The following is a 23,080-nucleotide window of genomic DNA, read 5'->3' on the forward strand; positions in this document are numbered from 1 at the left end:
TTTTAAATTATTTTGGGCTTTTTGTGCCTTTTATGGAGAGATAGGACAGTGGATAGAGTTGGAAATCAGGGAGAGAGAGTGGGGAATGACATGCGGGAAAGGAGCCACAGGCCGGATTTGAACCTGGGCTTGGAAGACTACAGCCTCCATACAAGGGGCACGCTCTAACCACTGTGCCACCAGCGCCCAAATTACAGCATTTTTTTTTTTCGTTTAAGAAATACTTCGGGGGCGCAACAGTGGCGTTGTGATTAGTGCATGCACCCCATGTGTGGAGATTTACGACCTCCAAGCGGGCGTCCTGGGTCCGACCTTTGGCTCCTTTCCTTTCATGTCGTTCCCAATTCTGTCTACCTGATTTCTGACTCTATCCACTGTCCTATCTCTCAAATGAAGGCATAAAAAGCCCAAAAATAAATCTTAAAAAAAAATAGAATTACTTTGGCCATTTTTGTCTCTCCTATTGGAACTACAGAGTGACAGGAAATGTAAGAGGAGAGAGAGAGAGAGAGAGAGAGTGGGTGAGCTAAGCCAACTGAGCTAAACCAGCCCAGTTGCATTTCTTTAAGTCAGGCTATAGCATTGTCTTGACATGGATGTTATTTTACATTTGTCAGATTTCCACAACATTGCCAGATGTACTGTGGGGATTTGGAGATGTTAGATATCTGGGGCTCATTCACTGTAGGGGGTTCGATTAGAAAAACCTGATACGCACTAAGATAAGAGATCTTCTCCAGAGTTTTCTCCCACAGAGACACTTTAGGACTTCCCTCAGCTGACAATTTAATATATATCTGTTGGTCTTCTGACCACTCCCTGACACTGAATTTATACCGTTTTGATGTGAACTCGGTTACCGAGGAAAACATTAACTAGGGCAGCCTCACTGCCCACTAAATCAGTGAAGCTCGTCTGGCCCGAGGCGAGAAAAGTCTGTCAGACTGGAAGCTGAATGTGGCGACACGTTGTTGGAGCTGAGAGGAAAGCATACATAGATAATGAGCGAAGGAGGGGACAGCTGAGCTAAATAAAAAAAGCAACTGTCAACAAGGGGTGAACACATGATAAGCACAGTGAGATGCATGACTGGCTGGTTTTCAGAGCCGTCGAGGGAATCTGTTCGACACAGCAGCTGTCCTCGTAACAAAGTTCTGAGTAAATTCTGCAGCCCCGATCCAAGTCGAGCACCTAATTTAGATAGTGAGCTTTATTTTTATTGTTTGATTTCTTGTTATTTGATCATTTATCTTTACCTTAGAGGGGCCCATGGAGCGCAGTGGCAACGATTACAGAAACCATTTCAAGAATAATGACTTCTGCATACCATTTTATAAGCAATGATAGTACCATTTGTTTTTAAAATGTTGTTTAATCAATCCCTTATAGCACTGCTAGATGGCTCTTTTGGGTTCAAGGCACTGTCAAAGACATTAGCACATCATTTACAGTGTGTGTTCACAATATGGCTATCTAAATAGGTAATACCAGTCGTGTAAGTCGGCAGTGCTGCTGCACAATCAGAGACATTGTTCACAAATAATGCTTTAATGATGAAAAAATAAAAATGATTGTATGTGTTTATTTGGGCAGAATAATATGTCCATACAGTAAATATGAAGCAGTTATAGCTGAACACAAAAACTGGAAACCACAAGATGATTTTACGATCACTGAAAAACATTTATCTGCCAGGATGAACTTCGAATTTCTTTCAAACAAAACTCATGCATGGCAAAGATGGGAAAGACTATGAAATAGCACCAGAAATGATATTGTGTATGGAAACAGTGTACATACTTAGTATACCAATGAACATAAATAAATCACATTTGATGATAATGAGTATGGCAATTGCATTGATCTTACTTTGTAAAGTAGCATGCAAATCTGCTTCATTGTGTAGACATAGAAGCATTTTAAATCCTTGTTTTTTGTGCCACAAACACTACATGCATAGGAGCCTTTACACCTGCCTTTATATGTCCAAATATATGGAAAAACCAGGATGGTATAGGGGACTAGGCCTTAAATTGGGATGGGCAATTATTTGAAGATTTTGTTTTTTACAGTAAACACAAAATGCATCATTTTGTTTTTTACAGTAAACAAACTACAATAGGGCTTTAAAGATGCTGCTTGCTGGATTTTGGACAGAGCTTTTGTAATGTAACATTATGCAAAAAAGTATATGTCCCAAAATATCTAGCTATTTCTCTGTGTCGGTTAATTGGCCTGCATTGAAAACTTAAGGCCTTTCATGGACAGTTTTTGGAAATTAGCATTAGCTATAAATGCTGTGGTGCAGTGCGTTGGAAAATTGTTGTTCAGTTCTCCATGTATACTGCATCTGTCCCTGGCAAATAAACCAAAGAAGAAGAAAACCATCCTGTTTGTTAATGTAGGTGCTGAAACCACAGAAACTATATGGGAAAACATTGACTAATGCCATACAAAAGTACTACATCCATTTGAAGAGAGTGAACACCTGCTCCTTACAATATGGCATTGTCTCGTTCAGTTTTTCTTTTACTTTGTTTTAATTATACAACAGATAGATCCCGAACAAGTAATGTGATTGGATAAGAAGCAGTCTATTAGTGCTGATATAGAGTTCAACAGCACGGTGACTTTTTACTACAGTATGTGTATAAATACATCTCAAGAGTTCTGAATAACCAAAGCAACTATCAGCAGCTGTATTTCACTTTTTGTACAGTGAATGGAAATAAACACATATATTCGAATACTACATAATAGTATCTCTGCGGTAGAAAGGTTGCAGAACATGTTGGCGTTCCTTGGCAACCATCCAGTTCCAGTCAAGTTGCAGAGTGAGTTGTGGGTCAGATAAGAAACAAAATAACCTGATGCATTTTATTTTAAGATATTGTATGGGCCAAGATTGCCTTTGTTGGATAGGCCAGCTGAAGAGAGACAGGAAACACTGGGAGGAGAAAGCGGGGATGACATGCAATAAAGGGCCGAGACAGTTAAAGACCCATGGCTGCTGCAACATGGACTATAGCCTCTGTACATGGGGCGTGCAACATAAACACAAGGCTATCCAGCGCCCCATAACCTGCAGTTTTTAATTTCTGTTTACTAATAAATGCAGTTCATATAGAGCTGTTGTATTAAAGGAATATCACATGTTAGGGTGTGCTGTTATACTGAATATTAGGATGGCTGTGCTTCGGTCAGACGCATGAGGCCATAAAGATGTTTTCATATCCCACAGCAGGAAACAACCATGTGAACATGGTGGTCAGTTCCTGCATATAATAAATCACTCCGTTTTATCGACTGCTCAGCTCTATAGGCCTTAAGTGTACTTCATTACTTGAGTCTCACATTGTTATTTAGTAAAGAATCCCTTCTCCTGTCACAGTGAAAGAACCAGGATAGTTGTATTGTACATTCTGCCTTGATTCATATAAAGCAGTTGGATCAGTGATTAAGGGATATTTCTTTTCAATGGTGATGGTTGTTTTTTAAACCAATTACACATACATTAGTTAAACTGTTGTCCTCTAAAAATGATGCAGTGGTGAAATTACAGATTATTAATCCCAACATTCTGTTCAGTCTGGTTTTTCATGTTTGTAGAATACACAGTCAGTAATCGACCACGCTACAAGTGGTCAAATACCCCACTGGGCTTTGGTACAATTCTTAGGGTCTGTTGCATCCTCTGAGTGCTGCACAGTAGCTGTGCCCAGTTTTACAGGAAGCCGCACTTTTGGTTCAGTCAACCAAACAGGTTGACCATTTCAGACCAGTGCTTATCACTTCATTCTCTGTTCTGTTTTCATGTACTACATTTCAATCCAATCAAATCTGTTAAAAGCTGTCCCCACTGTACTGTTGAACAACCTTAGTAAAAAAAAGTATGTAGTCTGTTTACACACTGATATATTTAACTGTTCAGGGACAATGTGGTTTGCTTGGGGACAACATAATCTGTTTCACTCACTCTTCCCTTTGTATAAAATCGGAACAAAAAGACGACTGCAGTTAGCACTAAGTTCATCAATTATTTTTAAACCATTTCCAAACATTCTAAGAAAAGAAATCAAGCATTTCCTGGAGAATATTCAAGATGCTGGTTGACAGGGAATGGAGACATGCTTATTTAAAGATGTAATAGGGTTGGGCTTTTTTCAGCAGTGTTTTTCGCTGAACTTGTGAAGTGCAAGTGGTTGTGGTTTTATTTTGAGAAAGCTGTGGTGACAAAGTGAGTGCGCCTGTTTGACTAAAGCAGGGTCAAAATATGCACAGAGAGAGAGAGAGAGAGGGAGAGTGAGAAAGAGATTTGGTGCTTTCTGTTTTCATCTAGCGAGCGAATGTACTTTGACGTCTCTTGGGAAAACTGTTACTGGTTGCCTTCACAAAGTGTGATAGAAAATGGCCCTCCTTTTTTTTTTTTGGAGAAAGAGATGGGTCAGAGGATATGACAAAGCTGCAGGGCATTTAGTGAAGTGGGGGGAATGCAGGGGGAGGGAAACAGGATTACAGAATGTAAGAGAGAGGATAGATGGGCCGTTTCAGCCAAGTGGTTGGCTGGTTAATATTTAAGCACCATCAGTATTTGAAGAGAAATGTCATAATTAACCAGAATCATACAGGAAGGAGGAGTCATCTCTGCCACATTTTTTTGAAAAAATTCAGGTTACTTATCAGCAGGTATGGATTTCAGTATTTATGTTTGAGTCCATCATATTTTTATAGCTGTGTTTGTATTTTTGACTGTGTGAACAGTTTCCACTCCAGTTTGCATTCAAGCAGAGGTAGGCTCGAACAGACACACAGAGTTTAACACAGAAACTCTGACTGTCTCTTACAGTAACTCTGTGATGTCAGAGACGAGTGCAGACACGACTGTATCCCTGCAGGCTTCAAAGGAGTTTCTCCTGACCCTAATACCTCCTGATAGTAAGAACAGGAGAGAACAGGATAGTACTAAGTCTCATGCAAAGCAGAGCCCTCAAATACACGCCCGATCATGATAATACTTTTACAACCTCTGAGCACAGCTAGGAAGTGAGTTATTTTGAGCTTGAGCCACATTATCTGTGCAGTTTTAATCTCAACTAAATCAGCATTTAGAGGATATACGTTGATATGCAGTGCGTTGGTGAGTTTAGTCGTGATATAGTGTTTGTAAAGTGTTTCTTTATTGTTGTTTATTGATTTTAATTGCTTGTATTGTGATGTTTGTTTTTGTAGATCTTCCTGCTCGGAGACCACAGATGTAAAATTAGCTTTATAGCTAACTCTGGCCCAATAGTTGTGTTGTGCATGGACCCTTTCAAAATATACCACTAAACTGAACTGAACTGAATCATTCTTATATCGCCCTGAAACAAAGCTGCAGGGCATTTAGTGAAGTGGGGGGAATGCAGGGGGAGGGAAACAGGATTACAGAATGTAAGAGAGAGGATAGATGAGCCGTTTCAGCCATATCATGTAACCCCTGAAACTAAGATCAGTTTACTCATTGCATTAAACGTATTATACTCGACTTTCTGGGAACTTGAACGTATTTTTCCATCAAAAGGTTGGCCGATGTGGTCGAGTGGTCAGGGCGGTGAACTGCTAATTCATCGTAGTCACCTCGTGTTGCGTCAAATCTCATACCCTTGTAAGTCATCTTACACAATTGCACTGTACTGTACCTGTGCAAACGGTAATGAACTATTCTGTTTAATCTTTTGTTCCAATGTGGTCTAACTTAGTAAAATACCTTTTGAACAATATGTTGGAGAAACACCTGCCTTAGCCCTATCACCCCCTTATCAAGGGAATATGTTCTGTTGTAACACTTACACATGAGCAAGGTTCATTAAGTTTACCGGAATATCTCAAAGAACCAATCATACTGGCCTTATACTGCACCATCCAATTCTCATTTAAAAACTCACCTTTTCTAGTGTGCAGGTTTCTACCTCAGAGGTGGTAGTTTTTTAAGGAAGTAAAAGGGATTTTTGAAATGCTAAGACTCAGATATATGTAGGGAGGCTGCTGAAGAATATACTTGACTTGTCCAGAATTTACCACCAGCCCTTACATTGCCCTCTAAACAGCAGTTTCAGGGTTTTTCCAAGCATTTTGCAATGTTATACTTAACACGCAGGTGGTGTAAAGCACATGCATCTGTTCCAATAAAATTGAATTTGATCATAAATGCAATCTGCAGCACAATAACTGTTTATTGTCCAGAATGGTTGCTTTTCTTTTGCGGGTAACGTCAGTGTAGTTCATTCATCCATTTTTCCTCTTAGGTTGTGAGGGAACAGTGCTGGAGGAAAAAGACATCGCTCATGAATGAGGCACAAAATAATTTATTGGGGATAGTTCTGGTGAAGACATAGACTCCACAGACCTTGTGGTCTGGAGTTGAATCAGATCCTGGCAGTGAGCCCTGCAGGAGGGCGTCTGAGTCTGCATGAGCGTGCAAACAAACACGTGCCAAACCACCTTGTTCCTAGAAGGTCTCGGCCTCTCGGTCGCTGTGAGTCAGTGCGACTTTGGCCCTGAATTGCATGAGGTACTCTGATCGCATCAGACTTTCATGCAGGTCTAGTACGTCTTGGTTTTCAGAATATTGGCATACACCAACATGTTCTCCTGCATAAAGTAAGTGGATACTGCATTGGGTGAAGTCTCACCCATTTCTGACAAATCTGATATTTTTCTGCAGTACATGTGAGTATACAGCAATAGGTTTTAAACATGTGTGAAGACAACTTCACTTTTTTATATATAGCACCTTCAAAGACAAAGTTTATAGCATCAATGTGAGCATTTGAATGCACTTATCAGTCAAAGAATTAAATACTTTAAAACATATTTCCGTTTAAAACAGTTTACCCTCGGGAAAAAAACAAACGTTTTTTAAGCACAATAGGCGTCAGGCTGCAAATAACTGAGGCTAGAGGCACAATTTGTGAGCTTTTGTCTGTGCTGTGAGGGTAAAGTGCAGACTGACAGCTTTATTTTTAGCTACATCCAATAAAAAGAAGAATAGTCATATGGCCTTTTCATGCACCCAGAGTTTTTATTTCAGGTCTGTGAAGGTATTTTGGACAGATAAGGGTTATATTAGCAATTTTAATATCTTGTCAAAAAGCTTTACGGGCTCTGAACTGTGCAAGTCTGCAACCCATAAACATTTCCCTGAGTCCTGCTGTCTGCAGAAGCTGTCATGATCTGTTTCCATTCTTTTTTTGCATTTTCAAAGCGATTTATTTCAAGCGATTTCAAAAGAAAGGGAGAATTGTAGATGTGGTCAAAAGGAGAATATATATGCACACAAGATTATTTAAAAAAAAAAACTTCAGTGAACACGTGCAGTGCATCCATCAGCTGAGTGTAGAAATGAATCACCCCGTCCTATATGAGTCACGGTGTCCTTTCACTGTCTGTACCTTTGCCTGTTGTTGTCACATAGCACAAAGTGCAAAATATATCGCATTATTACCAAGAAAAACAAAAGATTCCTACTGCTACTAAAACTTCAGAATAATGCTTTAAAGGTTCATTGACTTCACTGATGAGCTTACTAATGTTTTCTTCTAGCTGCGTCATTGTTCAGATAAGATTGGGATAAAAATGATACCTTGGAAGGTTAACAATAAGAGACAGGAAAAAAAAAGTGATTCAAACGGATGTGCAAGCATGTTTCCCCAAACAAGAAAAGCAAAATAATTTCTTGGAAGGAACGTAAGAACACGTTTTAGTACACGTCTTTATATAAGCGGCAATGGTTTTGTTTGCATTTGTGCATTGAGTAAATAAAAAGGATGTAGACAAACACAACGGTAGAGATAAAGTAAGGGGTATAATAAATTAAGCATAAAGTTCCAGGTTTTGTACCTCTTTCACGTGACCATACACTGTTGTACAGCTGTTCTCTGTGTTGTTTATGATCCATATGCTAATGCTATTTCCACTATAATACCACAGAACATCATCTGAATACTGATTCAGCACTGCCACATGAAACAATCACTGAAGCGTTTCTGCTGTGTCCGTGTCAGCAGTTATTTTTCATACTTTGTAGCTCGATCACTCTCACTGGTGCACTGTGAGGCGGTCTGAAGATGTGTAGGCGGTGTTTAAGTGGGGTTGATAACGTTGAAATAGAAATGTAAAGAAAGACACGCAGAATTATTTAAGCTGAAACGCTAAGAGCGATCTGTTCACTCGATTCATAACCCACTGCCTGGAGTAACGGCTTGTCAAGTGTTCGTTGCCAGTTTTCTTTGTTTTTCTGCTTAGTCGAAAAGTCAAAAGACGAATGAAAAGAAGAAAACAAGTAACTTTGATTTCACTTTGAAAATGGTTAAATAGATCTCACATAACTAAGTTTAGTCAAATACAAATTAACTTAATCTGAAAAGAGCTAACAACAACAATATGTAGATATAGGGCAGTTTCATGAACGTAGAGGAGGTAGCTTGGGGCAACTGTGGCTCAATTGGTAGAGTCATCATCTCTCAATTGGGAGGTCAAGGGGTCAATCACCAGCTCCTGCAGCAACATGTCTGATGTGTCCTTGGGCAAGACACTTAACCCCAAATTACTTCCACTGCATCGTCGTCGTTGTATGAATGGAATTAGTTACTTCTGATATCTGCCATCAGTGTGTGAATGGGAAGGTGTGACATGTGGTGTAAAATCACTTTGAGTAGTCAGAAGACTAGGAAAATGCTATACAAGCTGAAGTCCATTTAGCTTAGGGTATAACTCACTGTACATGGTAAAAGTCAAAATCTTTCTTGCCAATTTTACCATATTTACTGGACATACAAAAAAATAGTTTCTCTCTGAACCACAGTGCAAACTGCAAAAGTAAAAAAAAATAGTAAATATAAAATCCAAATACAGCTATACAAAAGTATTAAGACAATTTGCATTCAAAACAGAAATAACAGCAAATGTGCATAGACTTGAACTAGATATAACCTACGATTGTGTGAGGCACAAACTAGTCAGAAGGTACTTAATCATGGTGATTATTTCAAATGTAGAGCAAGCACACACATTTATTCTGCATTTTCCTTCTGAATACTTCAAAAAAATTTCTTAACTTAAGATAATGATGTACAGAAGCGTATCAGTGGTTCACAACATACTGTAGTCACTCACTACCCTGTGATGTTGGTTACAGTGGCTGTGGGTGCTGTGAGGCTGTGAATGCATTATCCTTGTGAACCTAAAGTTGTGTGAGCACTGAAATGCTCTAAGTGTTGACTGTACATGTAAGGGAGTGGATGTGCAGAGCTGTTTACATGTCTGCAGCATGTACTGTAATCATGTAAATGAGGCACAGTTTGCTCTTCCTGTTCCTTTACATGACCGCCTCTCCTGCAAATTAGTATGGATGATTGCATTTTCTCAGCAATGTTGTATGAGCTTCTGAGAGGAACGGATCTTTACATTCTGTTTCACACATGCACTCTCTCTGAACACAGCCTGTGTATTTGTCGCTTAGCTGTATCCCTCGCATTGTATTTAAAAATGTGCAGACAGTGCATAATGAAAATCTTTTATCTAATGTTGGTCTTTAAAACAGCATTAATACAATCTGATGCATGGGTGCAAAATGAAAAAAAAAAAAAATCCAGTGTAATTGGTAATGCAAACTAAACTATCAAATAGAACGAGGTCAGAATTTGAAAACCAAAAAACTTAAATATGTGGTTAGAACTAATGTAAGAAATCAGAAAGTCATTGTTTTTTCTCTTCTTCCCTCAGGTGCTCCAGTCATCGTGGGAATGAGCATCAACATAGCAAGCATCGACTCCATCTCAGAAGTAAACATGGTAAGTTTCCAACTTCCTTCTTCGGTCCTCCCAAAAATCTATCCAATAGACCATATTCACACAGCGGCCAGAATACAAAGCTCAAATGTTGTCATCATGCTGGACTGCTTTGTTCAAGGTTGTACATCAAATTAAAGTTGAGAATCTGACCAGTTTTTTTCATTTCACCCTCTGATTGATTGTCACCTTTAAAGACAATGGCGACTTAACACCTGGAGCGAAATAGCTACCATGAGAACACAGCTAACGTTAGCTTTCAGCCACTTCCTAGCTAACATTTATGTCTGAGAATCACGGAAAAGAAATAAGATAGGTTTATTCATTCTAGATGTTATTGCTAATCTTGAAGACATTTTTAACCCTGAGTTAAACCTGGAATTAATGATTATAATGTTCGATTAACTTTTTCTTCAAGTAGCTCTGTTGTTTTCATGTAGCTGTATAATCGATGTTGGCATTAATTAAACAATAACGGTAGGTTATTTTCATTGTTGGCACATTGCTTATTTAATCAGCTGACTACTTTAGAGCGCTTACATTGATCTTACTGTTACTTTCTACTTCACGTTAGCTAGCCCAAAACCCAGTGGGTCTCCCAGGGGTTCTTACTTAAACATCTTGGATAAATGCCTCACTCACGTTGCTGTGCTTTTTTTGTCCCTTTGGGATTTTGGCAAATTCATTTGCCCCTTTTTTGACATGTTTTAATGAGTGATAGTACACAAGTAAGGTTTCTCGTTCATTAGCCATTTTCATTAAGACTTCACTGCTCAAACTTCTTCAACATGATGTCACTGAAAGATGGCCAATATGTGAATAGATGGTGCTCTTATTTAAAGGTTTCACGAAGCGGACATTTTTCTCTTAAGCCACACCCAAATTGTTCCAGGTTGAAAGCCATATTCTTGATATTCTGGGATTCTGGACCGTTTTTACTCAACTTTATCATCCACCAAAAATGACAAAGATAATTAAACCCTAGGCCATGGGCTATTCCAAGTCAAAAACAACAAATATGTCAACCCTTTTTGATTATATTGGGGCTTCCTCAAGCTGAGCGATGAAGATGGCTGCCATATGAATATTGTAGACCGTGTTACTCTCTGCTAAGTCTACTCTTGAGGGTGCCTCAGAGTAAAGCAGGGTTTAACACCTCTAGGTTCACAATTATCTTCCCATTCCAACACAGCAAACACCCAGCAAACTGGACATGTCCATTAACAAAAACATAATCCCTCACTGGCTTCCCACTGACAAATCTTTCCAGTTGTGTATTTTGGACTGAATGACTTCGGTATTGTATCTTCAGTGAGGGGAAAGAATTCTACACATCCCTCCAAATAGAAAAAAACCTAGTTTTTCCTTGTAAATAAAGTGAATTAACCGTGTGCTTTTCTCACCATGTTGTGGTCTTGAAATGCTGATAATTTGTTCAAAGTCGAATCCTTCCACGACTCTGAGATAGCATAGATTGATTTGACTTTATACAGACCTGTCCTGAGACAAACAAACAGAAACGCAGGCTGAGTTGTGAGAAAGGCAATATGGCCGCTGTCTGAGTAATGACGTCATTCTGTCTCTTAGCACTCTCTTTATTTCACTCAGCGTGACATCGAGTCATTCACAGTGAAGCTCACATGGAGAGGCAGCTTCTCTGTTTTCTTTTGTTTTCATCAACCTTTCTGTCCGTCTGTCTTTCTGTCTTTCTTTCATTTATTTGTTTGTTTCAGGAACTATCAAATGATTTTCAGCCATTTCAACAGCGGTCTATGTTTAAAATGCATTGATGCTGTGCTTTAGATCCAAGCTCTTTAATCTTCTTTCTATCATCAGTTCAGAGCAGGACAACAGGGAAACATTTGAATTATGACAGGTCTAAATGAATCTGAAATCCTCGATGAACACCGCTGGCTTGTGAATTTTACATTTTATTCATGGTTAAAATGTCTTCATGGATAAAGTATTAATTAAACAAAATTACAATATTTATATAGGCTACTGATTTCCCCTCTTTAGACTGTTAAGAGTCTGTTTAGAAAGACCAAGTCCTTTCCCCAAAAACAGAATTTCAAACGACTCTATTTAAATTTCCAGCGTTGAGCAAGCTACTTGTTAAATGTAGTTAGCTAAGCTACTTGACTCAAAATTAGGCTTCACTACACCAAAGCTACCACTGGGAGAAATGTAGCAAGCTTAGCTACAACAACATGGCAAAAGTAGCTTGCTACATTTTGGCTATTGTAATTTTGGCTATTGTAATTTTTTACACGTTTATTATCATTAATATTATTGATTACATTTTGGTTAAAATTACCTTGGCCTGCTACTGAGAATTAACTTCATTCCCTGAGATAGCATTCATTCAAATTCAGAATTAGAATTAGAAACTTTATTAATCCCAGGTGGAAAATATGTTGTAGTAATAAGTTATTGGAGTTCTACTTCTATTTGAGTTGATCAAAAATAACTTTGGTTTAACATACTTGTCATTAATTATGCTGAAATGTTTCTGTGACAGCTGATACAATGCTTTGTGAGTAAACAAAGAACCCGTCCTACTTGCCTCTTCGGTTCATCTTGTCCCTTTCTCCCCTGACCTCTCCAATGTTTCCTTTTGCATTGTGCACCTCTGCCCTCCTTTATGCTCTGTAGCTGTCGACAATCTGGTGTTTGCACGCTGCACTGAGATGGTTCACTTTATGAAGGTTTGGTTATGTTCGGGACTCACCTGCATGTATGTTCACTAGAAGATGAACTCATGACTGTCTGCACTTAGCTGGCAGACATGCTGTGATGTTGAGATGATGATTGTGGTCATACAGAAGAAGTAGATTGTCAGCTACGAATACACACACTGCATTCAGCTAGTGTCTTCTACTAATCCTTAAAATTTAGATTTCGGTCTGTGAAAGAGCGCTCCGCTGTGCTTCAACTTTGTTGTGGGGAAAATGTAGCTTGACTGGACGATGCCACACTACTTGATCAATAAAACAACTAAGCTTCTGAAAAGCTATTTGATTCAGAAGACAGGGACGCTACCAAGGAGCTACTGAAATAAGTAAAACTAACAACGCACTTTGTGGTGACGTTACTGCCCAACACAGATATGAATAAAAAGGTTAAATGATTTGTGATTTTGTTTTATGACTGAACATCAAACAAGAGCTTTGTGTTCATTAATTTCTACAAAAGTGATCCTTTAATACAGTACGAAAAACTATCAGAAATAACAGGATGTTAGCGTGTTAGCATCAGGTTAGCATGCATACTGCTGAAATGCATGAAAAACAGATAACCTCCTCTGTAACTTGTTAAATGATACCAGATAAATCACCTCCTATTTGAGTGAACTTAGTAAGTTACTGTAGAATGGTGGCCTACAGTACTTTTTCTGCATACTTGCATTGATGCATTAGCTGTCAGACATAATATCTCTACTTAAGCACTTTTCCAGTTGAATACAGTATAATAGAGAAGTACCAACACAGCTGTATTTATTGGTTTGCTGCCCATGTCCTCATGCACAAACGCTGAGTAGTGAAGTTTTACTGATTGTATTGAAAAAAACTAAACTATTTCCATGACGATCAGAGCAGAAGCATTTCTTTGATTGATTTTTTTATGGATGTAGCTTATACCTCTTTATCAAATCCTATTAAGTTAAAACACTGAATAAAGGGATTTTGAATGGAAAACATTTCATTTGTGTGGTTTTGTTCCCTCTATGACAGTGGCGATCTAGGATTTACTTTTAAGGGGGGCCAATAGGGGGTCAATGCTATATTTTGGGGGGCACCCAATTACTGCGTTATTCGTAGACGTAGCCTATAGCAATTTCTTGAGAAGGGTTCTTTACATGTACTCACATTGTATAACTTAATATAGACCTAACTTAATTAAATAGATCTAACAAAATAAACATGATCTGGAAAATTTCTGGTCGGAACATACTTGTACAAAATGGAACGTACAACAATTGCTACTTTCAAAAGCAACTCATGACACTCAAATTAATTCACAATAAAGGATTTATTTGGTTACATTAAACAGGCAGATTTTCCCCTTCTTCACTTAATGTTATAAATTATTGTGCATGCTCACGCAGCTGTCACTCAGTGTCCTGTTTGTCTGAATAGCAATAGCATTTTCTTTTTTTTTTGCATATCACCTCTATATTTATATCATATGTTTACATTATAAGGCCAAACACATGACAAACATTAACACATGTTAAATCCCAAGGAAAACAAACTATGGGAGTAGAACAACAATGGAAAAAAACAATGAATCCACTGCTTGAAGAACAGAAAATTATGCATCATCAAATGCATCAAAGCAAGAAGGCCTTTATATTTTCTTGTCTGTCCAAAGGATCTGGAGAGGTGTTGGGCCTCAACTATGAGGTGCAGCCACTGATGTTACCAAAGGCAGGGTTTTTATGTACAGAAATAGAATACAGGTCATTTTAAAGTCATGGCATCTTTGCTATAAGATAGGGAACAGGGCTGTCTCAAAGTGACACATTTCTGAATATTATTGTTTACCTTTGTAAATATTTACAGCTTCACAATTTGCATGATTTACAATAGCATGAGTCTCCTGTTTCCATGCTGAGTGGCAAATTATGTGACAAATTTCTCCATATCAAGAAATTTAGCCCTCCTAGACTCAATACTTAGTATTCCTAAGCTGCTCAAGCGGCTTTCTGTCATAGTTGTCCTTGTGTGTGTTTTGATCAGTTTAAGTGCAGAGAAACTTCTTTCACAGGAGGCACTACTAACTGGAGTAACTAATGCAATTTTAGTAAGCCTAAATAGTTCATGAAAAACATCCCTGTAAGGCTCCAGGAGAACAACAAACTCCAGTGGTGTTGATGGCTTTGTCATTCCATTCTTCTCTTTCCTTTCCAAGAGCCTCTTGACCTGATGAAGCTCATGCTCCAGGTCTTCTAAGTCAGTATCAGCAAAGGCAAGTAAATCTGTCTTTTGTAAGAATGTAGAACTTCTTGGGTGCAGAGACTGGATTCCTTTCATCACTGTACAGTTCTGCTTAGAAAATCGTCTCAAGTTCAGCTGCTCTTGCCAGATCAAGAGATTGTGACTGCAGGATGTCTGACAAAAACTTTGTGTCCGTAAGTAGTTTACGTAGCATTACCAAAATTCCTACAAAGGTCAAATAACTTTTGGCAAGCAAACCCTGGGCTTCAACGGCCCTGTATCCACTGCACTCCTTCATTATCTCTTGCAGGACCCTGATGACTGCAGGCAGTCTATCCAGCAAATTACGGCAAGCAGACTGCCTACAAGCCCACCTTGTGTCACTTAAGAGCTTCAGTTCCCTGCCACTTATGACTGAAGCGCCATCGTAACCCTGACCTACCAAATTACTTCTGTACTCTAGACCATAACGTTCCAAGCTAGAAATGATCATGTTGGTTAGGCCTGCTGCATCTAAAGTCTCTGCATGTTGAAAGTCTAGGAAACTTTCATGGACAGTTCCGTCATAATAGTATCTGAGAACAAGGGAAAGCTGTTCTTTTTTGTTAGGTCTTTATTTTTTTCATCTGCAATAACACTAAAGACACGACTTTCCTTAACTTCTTTGATAATGTCGCTGCGCACCATTTGTGCCAAAACATCCAAACTCTCATTTTGTATATTGCTACTGGTATACTTTGCATTACCACTAGTCATATGTTGCTCAACAAGAGGATTATGCTTGGCTATTTCTTCTAAAATAGCCAAAAAATGTCCCCTCTTTTGTGTGCCCTCCATTTCCCTGTGCCCCCTCTTTGTATTTTGTGAAGCTGTCAGTAACAGGACATCCCCTACAGTTCTTATGTATTTACGGTTTTCTTGTTCATAGAATCAAGCATAGACACATTGGAGTCAACGAGTTTATTGAACTCTTTCCAGGCAAACATGGCACTGACATAGTCTTTAGATCTAGCATGTTGTTTCAGACCAGCATCTTTGCATATAGCTTTTCTCCAATTACGGTAACCTGACATTGACGTAAAGCTACATTCAGCAGTGTTTGGGAGTGAAAAGTGACAGCAAGGATAACAATAGGATGAGTCCTGGCTGATGGAGTACTCCATCCATTCAAACTCCTTGAACTACTTGTCATTGAAGGACCTCATGTGGTCTCCTTGCATGGTCTTTGGAAATGTTCTCAAGTGGGGCTGGACAGGACCCTCAGATCTTGATTGAGAAATATCAATCAATCAATATAAAAATTGAAAAATATATAATTTCATCATTGAATCTATAAAGCAATGATAGGTTGGATGCCAACAAACACAATGCTTTCGTCTGTTATATTAACAATGTTGTTCTCAATTTGCTCTGACCTGCTGAGGAATGTCTGTCTGCCCTGCGTTTCACCTGGTGCTGATGATGGGCTACAGCTGCTGGACTGGCCCTGCCTCGGATGCCTGTCCTCAGAACTGTCACCCTGACCCTGTCTGGGTTCATTGATCTGTACATGACCCTCACATGGCTTCTTCTTAAAGGAACTAACAATGCTGGCTGCTTTTCTTTTCGACATTTTTCACACCCCTGGCTGCTGCTGGAACAGAGACAAGTTGCCACCATTCAGTTGTAACTCAAACTTGGGATTGGGAATGCCCTGGCTGCTCCCAAAAAAATCTCTGTGTAAAGTGTCTTCATTTAACGTTAGCAGATTTTCCTTATAGCCGCAGCTAGTTTTCGTGTCACATAAACATTAATGCAGGAACCCCTTGACGGTTATTGACCATCTAGTTGGCATGTTTCATTAGCTTCGCTACCTAATATTTGTTATAACATCAACTGTTTGTCAGCAAAATGTTGAATGATGAACTAAAGATAATGGGTAAAACTAGGAGTTAAGATAAAACATATCAGTAACTCGTTTGTGTTCAACTTACCGCAGGTTTGAATAGTGCAGAGTGGAAGTGAGAGAAGAGGTGTGCTTGTTTCATTTTCCAGCCGCTCCCATCCCAAACACTACCACAATACTCTGTTTGGCCCTCACCCCGCCCCCATAAAGCTGTGCCGTAACAACCAACTAGCGCTCCTCTAAGGGAAAACAAATTTCCCAATGAAAATACATTATTTTGCCGAGAGGCCAGGAGGGGGCCAATCAGATTCCAGCAGGGTCCATGGCCCCGGGGGCCCCTCCCCTCCCTTCTCTGATGCTCTATGAGTCTTCACCAATTATCAGACAATTGTGATGAAGACTTTTTTTTTTATGTTCATATGTTACTCAAAAGTCTCAGAAAACAATCAGATACACACAAAAATCCAAGCACATGTTCCTGGACAGTTAACTCAACTCAAAGAACAAATGATTTTCTCCCGTTGACTTCATCTACGTTCTTCTTCCTCTGCAGGACTACACCATCACAATGTATTTCCAGCAGAGTTGGCGAGATAAGCGTTTGGCATATGGCGAGCTGAACTTAAACCTGACTCTGGACAACCGTGTAGCAGACCAGCTGTGGCTCCCTGACACCTACTTCCTTAATGACAAGAAGTCCTTTCTGCATGGTGTGACAGTTAAAAACCGGATGATCCGCCTGCACCCTGATGGCACTGTGTTATACGGGCTGAGGTAAGAGCTTTGCTGCTTTATTTCAGATCATAGAAAGATATATCTCTTCTTATATGCATTGATTTTATACACTCTATGTGGTTCCTCTGGAGGTTTACATCAGCATTTCTCCTTTTTTAATATGTGGCTAATCAATACTGTATAATTTTTTCCTGTTTTCCATCCTGTTTGGTTTCATCTTCATCTAATCCACTGGGGGTTTTTACCTGAACTTCTCGAACTAGTTGCAATTTTCAGAAAGGATTAACAATAAAAACAGAATGACGGGGATGTTAAAATGTTGTGTTTCACAAAAGGAACTTTTCAGTGCAAACAAACTAAGCGACATGCAGCGTCAAAGTCGGTACTGTACAACTGTTTCAGCAACACATTGTGTTTTTTTTTTTTAAAGGGACAGTTTACATTAATCAACATTCAGACAGATGTAAATGTACCCGGATTGACCGAAATGCTTATTTGGCATCATAGAATTAAATGTAAGTATGACAACGTGACTGCAAGTTTGTGGGATAAAGCTGGTTGTGTCTATCATTACCATTAAAAGCAACTAAACTAGGGTCACTGGTAGCCTAGTGGTTAGTGTGTGAGCCCCATGTACAGAGGCTATAGTCCTCCAAGCGGGCAGCCCCGGTTCGAATCCGATCTATATGGCTCTATTCCCGAATGTCATACCCAACTCTCTCTCCTGATTTCTGACTCTATCCCCTGCTCTGTCTCTAAAATAAAGGTGAAAAAAGCCCAATAATATACCTTTTTTTTATTTTTAACAAACAGTAACTAAACTGTTCTGGTATGACCTAATGGTGGAGCTAATGGTGGCTAATGTTAGCAGACTTTCCAAGTATGTTATGGTTTGCTGGCTTTAGGACCCTTTCCTCTTGAACTACTGTTAAATAATGTCTAAGTATGATATCCCATAATGATACATAAAAACTGATTCATTCTCCACTAATTCCCTCTTGAAGTCTAAAGACAAAGTGTTATGGTAAGGAGAAGGGAAGGATGGATTTTTCATAACATTGTGAATTTACATTTGGAAAGATTGAATAATGAAAGAAGCTGTGGAAAAAGAAATACAGAAAAATCCATCATCCATGCAGGGATACACTTCCCCTCTGTGTGACCTGAAACAGGATTAGCAAGAGAAAGAACAAACAGTCGATAAAATATTAACCCAGGAGAAACCGGAGCTAGTCATTGACATAGGGAAAGGAGTTATTTTTGTCTTTGTCACGATATCTTTTGTAGTATTCCTCTGTCATGTTGTATTAAAACAGAGAGTGAAAGTTCAGATAAGTTGCGATCACATGTGGTGCCAGACAAACAAGATCAACCCTGCTAGTATTAGTTCCTGAGGCAGGATGAGTTTCGACAGATGTATTTTTGGCAGCAATGAAGAAACTTTAAAGCTTTATTTATGAAATCACAAGTCTACAAAGCTCTATCTTTGTTTCAGGACAAACAACAACAATATTTTAGAAAACAGACAAGCCCATTAAACCCAAAATTCATCACCCCAGAAAGGCTATGCTCCCCACCTTAATGTCCCAGATCACCATGACAAACTAGACAAGTCAGTCATCAGTGAGTGTGCACACAGGGACCCATCTGAAATCCCTCAGGGACATCTCCAAGTAGGAATGTGTCCTGCTGAGGTTTGTTCAAACTCTGAATACTTTGCTGCTTTTCTTAACTCAAGTTATTAAAATAAAGTATTTTGATGGAAGCAAAAGGAGCTGGATGCTTGTTATGTTCCATGAATAAAAGAAAATGACAGGGACATGTGAGCTAATGAATTATTAATGCAGAAATCAGTATTCACAAACTCGGAATTACAGAATTGGTGCTGACACAAAAAGAAGATATGATTGCTAAAGGTTTTTTTTTTTTACATTTGATGACTCTCTGCGAGGTATCAGCACAGCCGAAATGCAATCTCGCTGCTGCTAAGACCAGGCTGCAGATATCTAAGAGTTATTTCATCACTGATGGTATGACACTTAGACCCGACAAAAAGTGTAGTCCAAGAGCAACATTGTACGACTCTGAGGAGGGGCTGGATGAGGATGTATTAACTGTTTTATAATCATTATTAGCAGTATATTGATGCATGCTTCATTAAAAGCCAATCAAATGACTTTCTGTTCTGCTATTGCTACAAGGATCTCATACTCTACATCCTACAGACAGTTATCAATACCATTATTAGTCAGAATAATCCATTTCTGAAAATGTTTATTGGGTATTTATTATACCACCACAAATATCATTTTCATGTTTTTATTTGTAGTGGTAAAAGAATGTACATAAAAAGGTCAACGTAGCCTTTGTTAGTAAAGTTTAGCTAATATGACAGTTCATAACTGTATTTTTACCAATAACCAGCAGGGGGCGACTGCACAGGTTGCAAAAAGAAGTCGGACATATGAAAGATGACAAAAAGTTACTTACCCCCAATTCACACATTGCAATGCAGTCCGTCAGCGCCTCAGTTTTGCTCCTTCGGTCAGCGGGCACTCCCCCACTGGATCCGTTTCTGGAAAGTGAGTGCAGTGGAGCGCAGCCATGAGCAGGAGAACTGCAAGATCACGCTGGAATGTCGATAAAATTATGTCAAATACGATCGCAACCGTTTTGAAATTGAGCGGACGTGTGTTTCCTTGTCTGACTTCCTATCTGGGTTGTTATATTCTGTCCAGCTTTACATGAAAAAATAGACTCGCAGCATATTTCAAACGGAGCAGAGCGCAGTGTCATTGGTGGCACCCTACAGTGACGGACAGCGGCGCTCGCTTTGGAAACATGATGATTGACTAGAGTGGCAGTGAACTACAGCATAGTGCACAACACTGACGGACCAAGTAGAAAATGGGGGTAATACTTCTCAGCTGATATGTTACCTCAGCAAAAATGTCCCTAATGACTTCTTGAATATATATGCTGTTCATTTTGTAAATGGTTCCATATTAGACAAAAATGCAGCGTATGCCTCAGGGAATGGCTGCCTGTGATTGGCAGTCTTCAATCAGGATAGAGGTGTAACACTCTGTAATCAACCTCGTTCAAATAAGATCACTTCCTTATCCAAAAACCAAGATGGCCATGACCAAAATGTCAAACTTAAGGCCTCAAAAGGGGGAATCCCAAACCAGTTGATGATATGACGGTTGCTTTGTTCAATTATTCTATACAATCTTTGGTTCTAAGGAAACACTTTGCAAGTATGTGCCTTAGCCAGATGATGCATGTGTGAACAGGATCCGTTTCAAGCCAAAATGGCACAGAAATCACTCTGCACCACCTGATCTGAGTAAACACTCCCAGATGCTCCACTCAGCACAGGTCTCTCAGCACATCCACCTTCCCATGAGAGAGCCAAACCGGCCTGAGCATCGAGTAAAATGGACTTATGCCAGAAGAAAATGGCATTACACCTGCATTTCCACCTCTGCTGGCTTTGTGCCTGCATGGAACAGCAAAGCTAAGAGATTGCTGGGGACACTAGCCTTCCTCCAACATCCCATCTTCAAGCACATTGCACAGAGCTTTACTGCAAGTATCACACACTGCAGTTATAGTAAAAGCAGATGGTGTCGAGCCCTTGGATCTGTCCTCAGACTGTTTTTTCAACTGCATACAGTAATTAGAAGCAGTGCATAATCTACATGCCGTGGTGGTTTCAGGACCTTACAAGCCTCCTGTAAGCATGCAATTAAATTGCTTTGTTCAAATGTTTGACTTTGCCCAAGGGTTGTGTGGACATTTTTTCCCAGAAGAAGAGCGTAACAATAGATGTTGTATTCTCGGCTCATTTGAATGTTTCGCCTCTTAAGTTTGACCGCTTGAGGTTTTTGTTGCCTTAAATGCATTTTCTTGTGCGGGCCGCCTGTTTGAATCCGTCCCCTGTGCTACTCTCGAGCACAGTAAAATGCAAACTGTGGACAATCACATTACACACACTGCTGCACCTGGTGCTGCGCTCTCACTTCTCCACTCACTGTGAAATGTGCTGAGACTGCTGCTGTTTGTACCTTTTCTTTTAGCCTTTATTTACCTTGATTTCTATTGCTTGCAGATGCCTCAGTCTTAGCAAAACTTTGATCATCAACCACTTCTATTTTTGAGATCAATTTAAGTACAATCGGACTTTCCCCTATGTCTTCTTTCATTAATATAGCTTGTTGAGCTTTGAATAGTGACTTCTCAGTGACTGCTCTTTCTGAACTAAACCCAGATTTCACCTAGATCCTCTTAGTGTTCTATCATCTGACAAGTAGAGGATCGTCATTATTGAAACATGTATTTTCATAGTATGACAAATGTTCATGCACAGTGACTAAAGTGACATAATGAGAAATAATTTAGTTCTTCACAATGAACACAAACAAATGATCAATTAAAACAATATAGTCTGACTTAATTCTGACTGTTTCCCCTGGGCTTAGTTTAAGTTGTTTTTCATTATGGAATGTTCTAATAGTGACATGGGGTAACAGACTTCACAATTATCAACCTGTCGAGGTTGTACCCCGCCTCTCGCCCAATAACAGCTGGAATTTGTTCCAGGCCTCTGACCTTGAACAGCTTAAGCGGTATGGGTGCATGGATGGATAGACGGACGGATGGATGGATGGATAGACGGACGGATGGATGAATGGATGGATATAGTAGATTTAGAAAATGAGTCATTGGAATTGCCCTCAAAACTTCTCAGATGTTGGGGCGACTGTTTAGCTCAGCTAAGAGAGCAGGAGCCACATATACAGAGAATGCAGATTGAACTCCCAGTGTCGACCCTTTCAATGCATGTATACCCCACTCTCTCCTACCTTAATGTCCTTGCTCTCATCATCTGTTCTATTAATGAAGGAAAAAAAGCCCCAAAAAAATTTAAAATGTGTAAACAACTATACTAATTTCTCACAAAGAATAACTGGAAAAAGTAAACGGGTTTGGTTTTGATTGCATGTGAATTTATTGTAAAGAATCATATTCAGGTATGTGTACTCTAGTTATTAATCTGTTTACCACTGCCAATGACATCTAAATAAGTTGGATTGTAAACTATGATAAGGATGGATAGAATCCAAAGATGAAGGTATTATATTCATGTATAAAGTAGGTCCAGAATTCAAATCAAATCTGGAGTTCTGCCCCATGTATCTCAGTTGAATTAATGTTGTTTTGAAAGCTTTGCTTAAATTGTCAATTTTGTAAACTTGAGATGTATGGTAGCTTGATTTTAATCTTGTACTTCATTTCTATTTGGAGAGGAGGGCGCCAGCTGGGTCTGAAGACTGCTGAGCGCTGCAGAAGTTGCAGGACAGCGTCTGGGTGTTGCTAACAAATAAAGTCGCTCCCAACGTCAATAAAAGAAGTGTGTGTGAGCAGAAAGTGTCCGGCCCTGTGTGCATGACGGAGCAGCTTTTTTTTTTTCCAACTCGCCAGTGAGTCGAGAGGCTGAATCATCGTTAGCGAGCTGACAATCCAGTCTGATAGTGCACCGGCTCCTGAGAGCATTGAGAGCTTTGTTGAGCTCAGCTTTGTCCAGATGGTGTTTTCTCTCTTCCCAGTCGTGAACGTGCTCTCTCCTGTTCCTCTGTTTATGAAACCATGGAGTAGTACTATGGTCCTCTTTAGTAAGCCAGACACCT

General features: G+C 39.4%; 1 protein-coding gene across 2 annotated transcripts in view; it reads left to right on the forward strand.

The window, feature by feature from the left end:
* The window catches only part of gabrb4 (gamma-aminobutyric acid type A receptor subunit beta4), a 75,371-nt gene that overhangs the window by 29,263 nt on the left and 23,028 nt on the right, over positions 1-23,080 (forward strand). Inside the window, exons 1-3 of one of the 2 annotated variants that reach the window (XM_065963038.1) lie at positions 4,804-5,137; positions 9,763-9,830; positions 17,206-17,426. In XM_065963038.1, coding sequence (XP_065819110.1) covers positions 5,125-5,137; positions 9,763-9,830; positions 17,206-17,426 — 302 coding nt within the window. In that variant the 5' untranslated portion in view covers positions 4,804-5,124. Of the gene's footprint in view, positions 1-4,803; positions 5,138-9,762; positions 9,831-17,205; positions 17,427-23,080 lie in introns of those variants that run through there. The other variant, XM_020643332.3, reaches the window with a different exon arrangement.

Source organism: Labrus bergylta, chromosome 14 (assembly GCF_963930695.1).
Source record: "Labrus bergylta chromosome 14, fLabBer1.1, whole genome shotgun sequence".
NCBI lineage: Eukaryota > Metazoa > Chordata > Actinopteri > Labriformes > Labridae > Labrus > Labrus bergylta.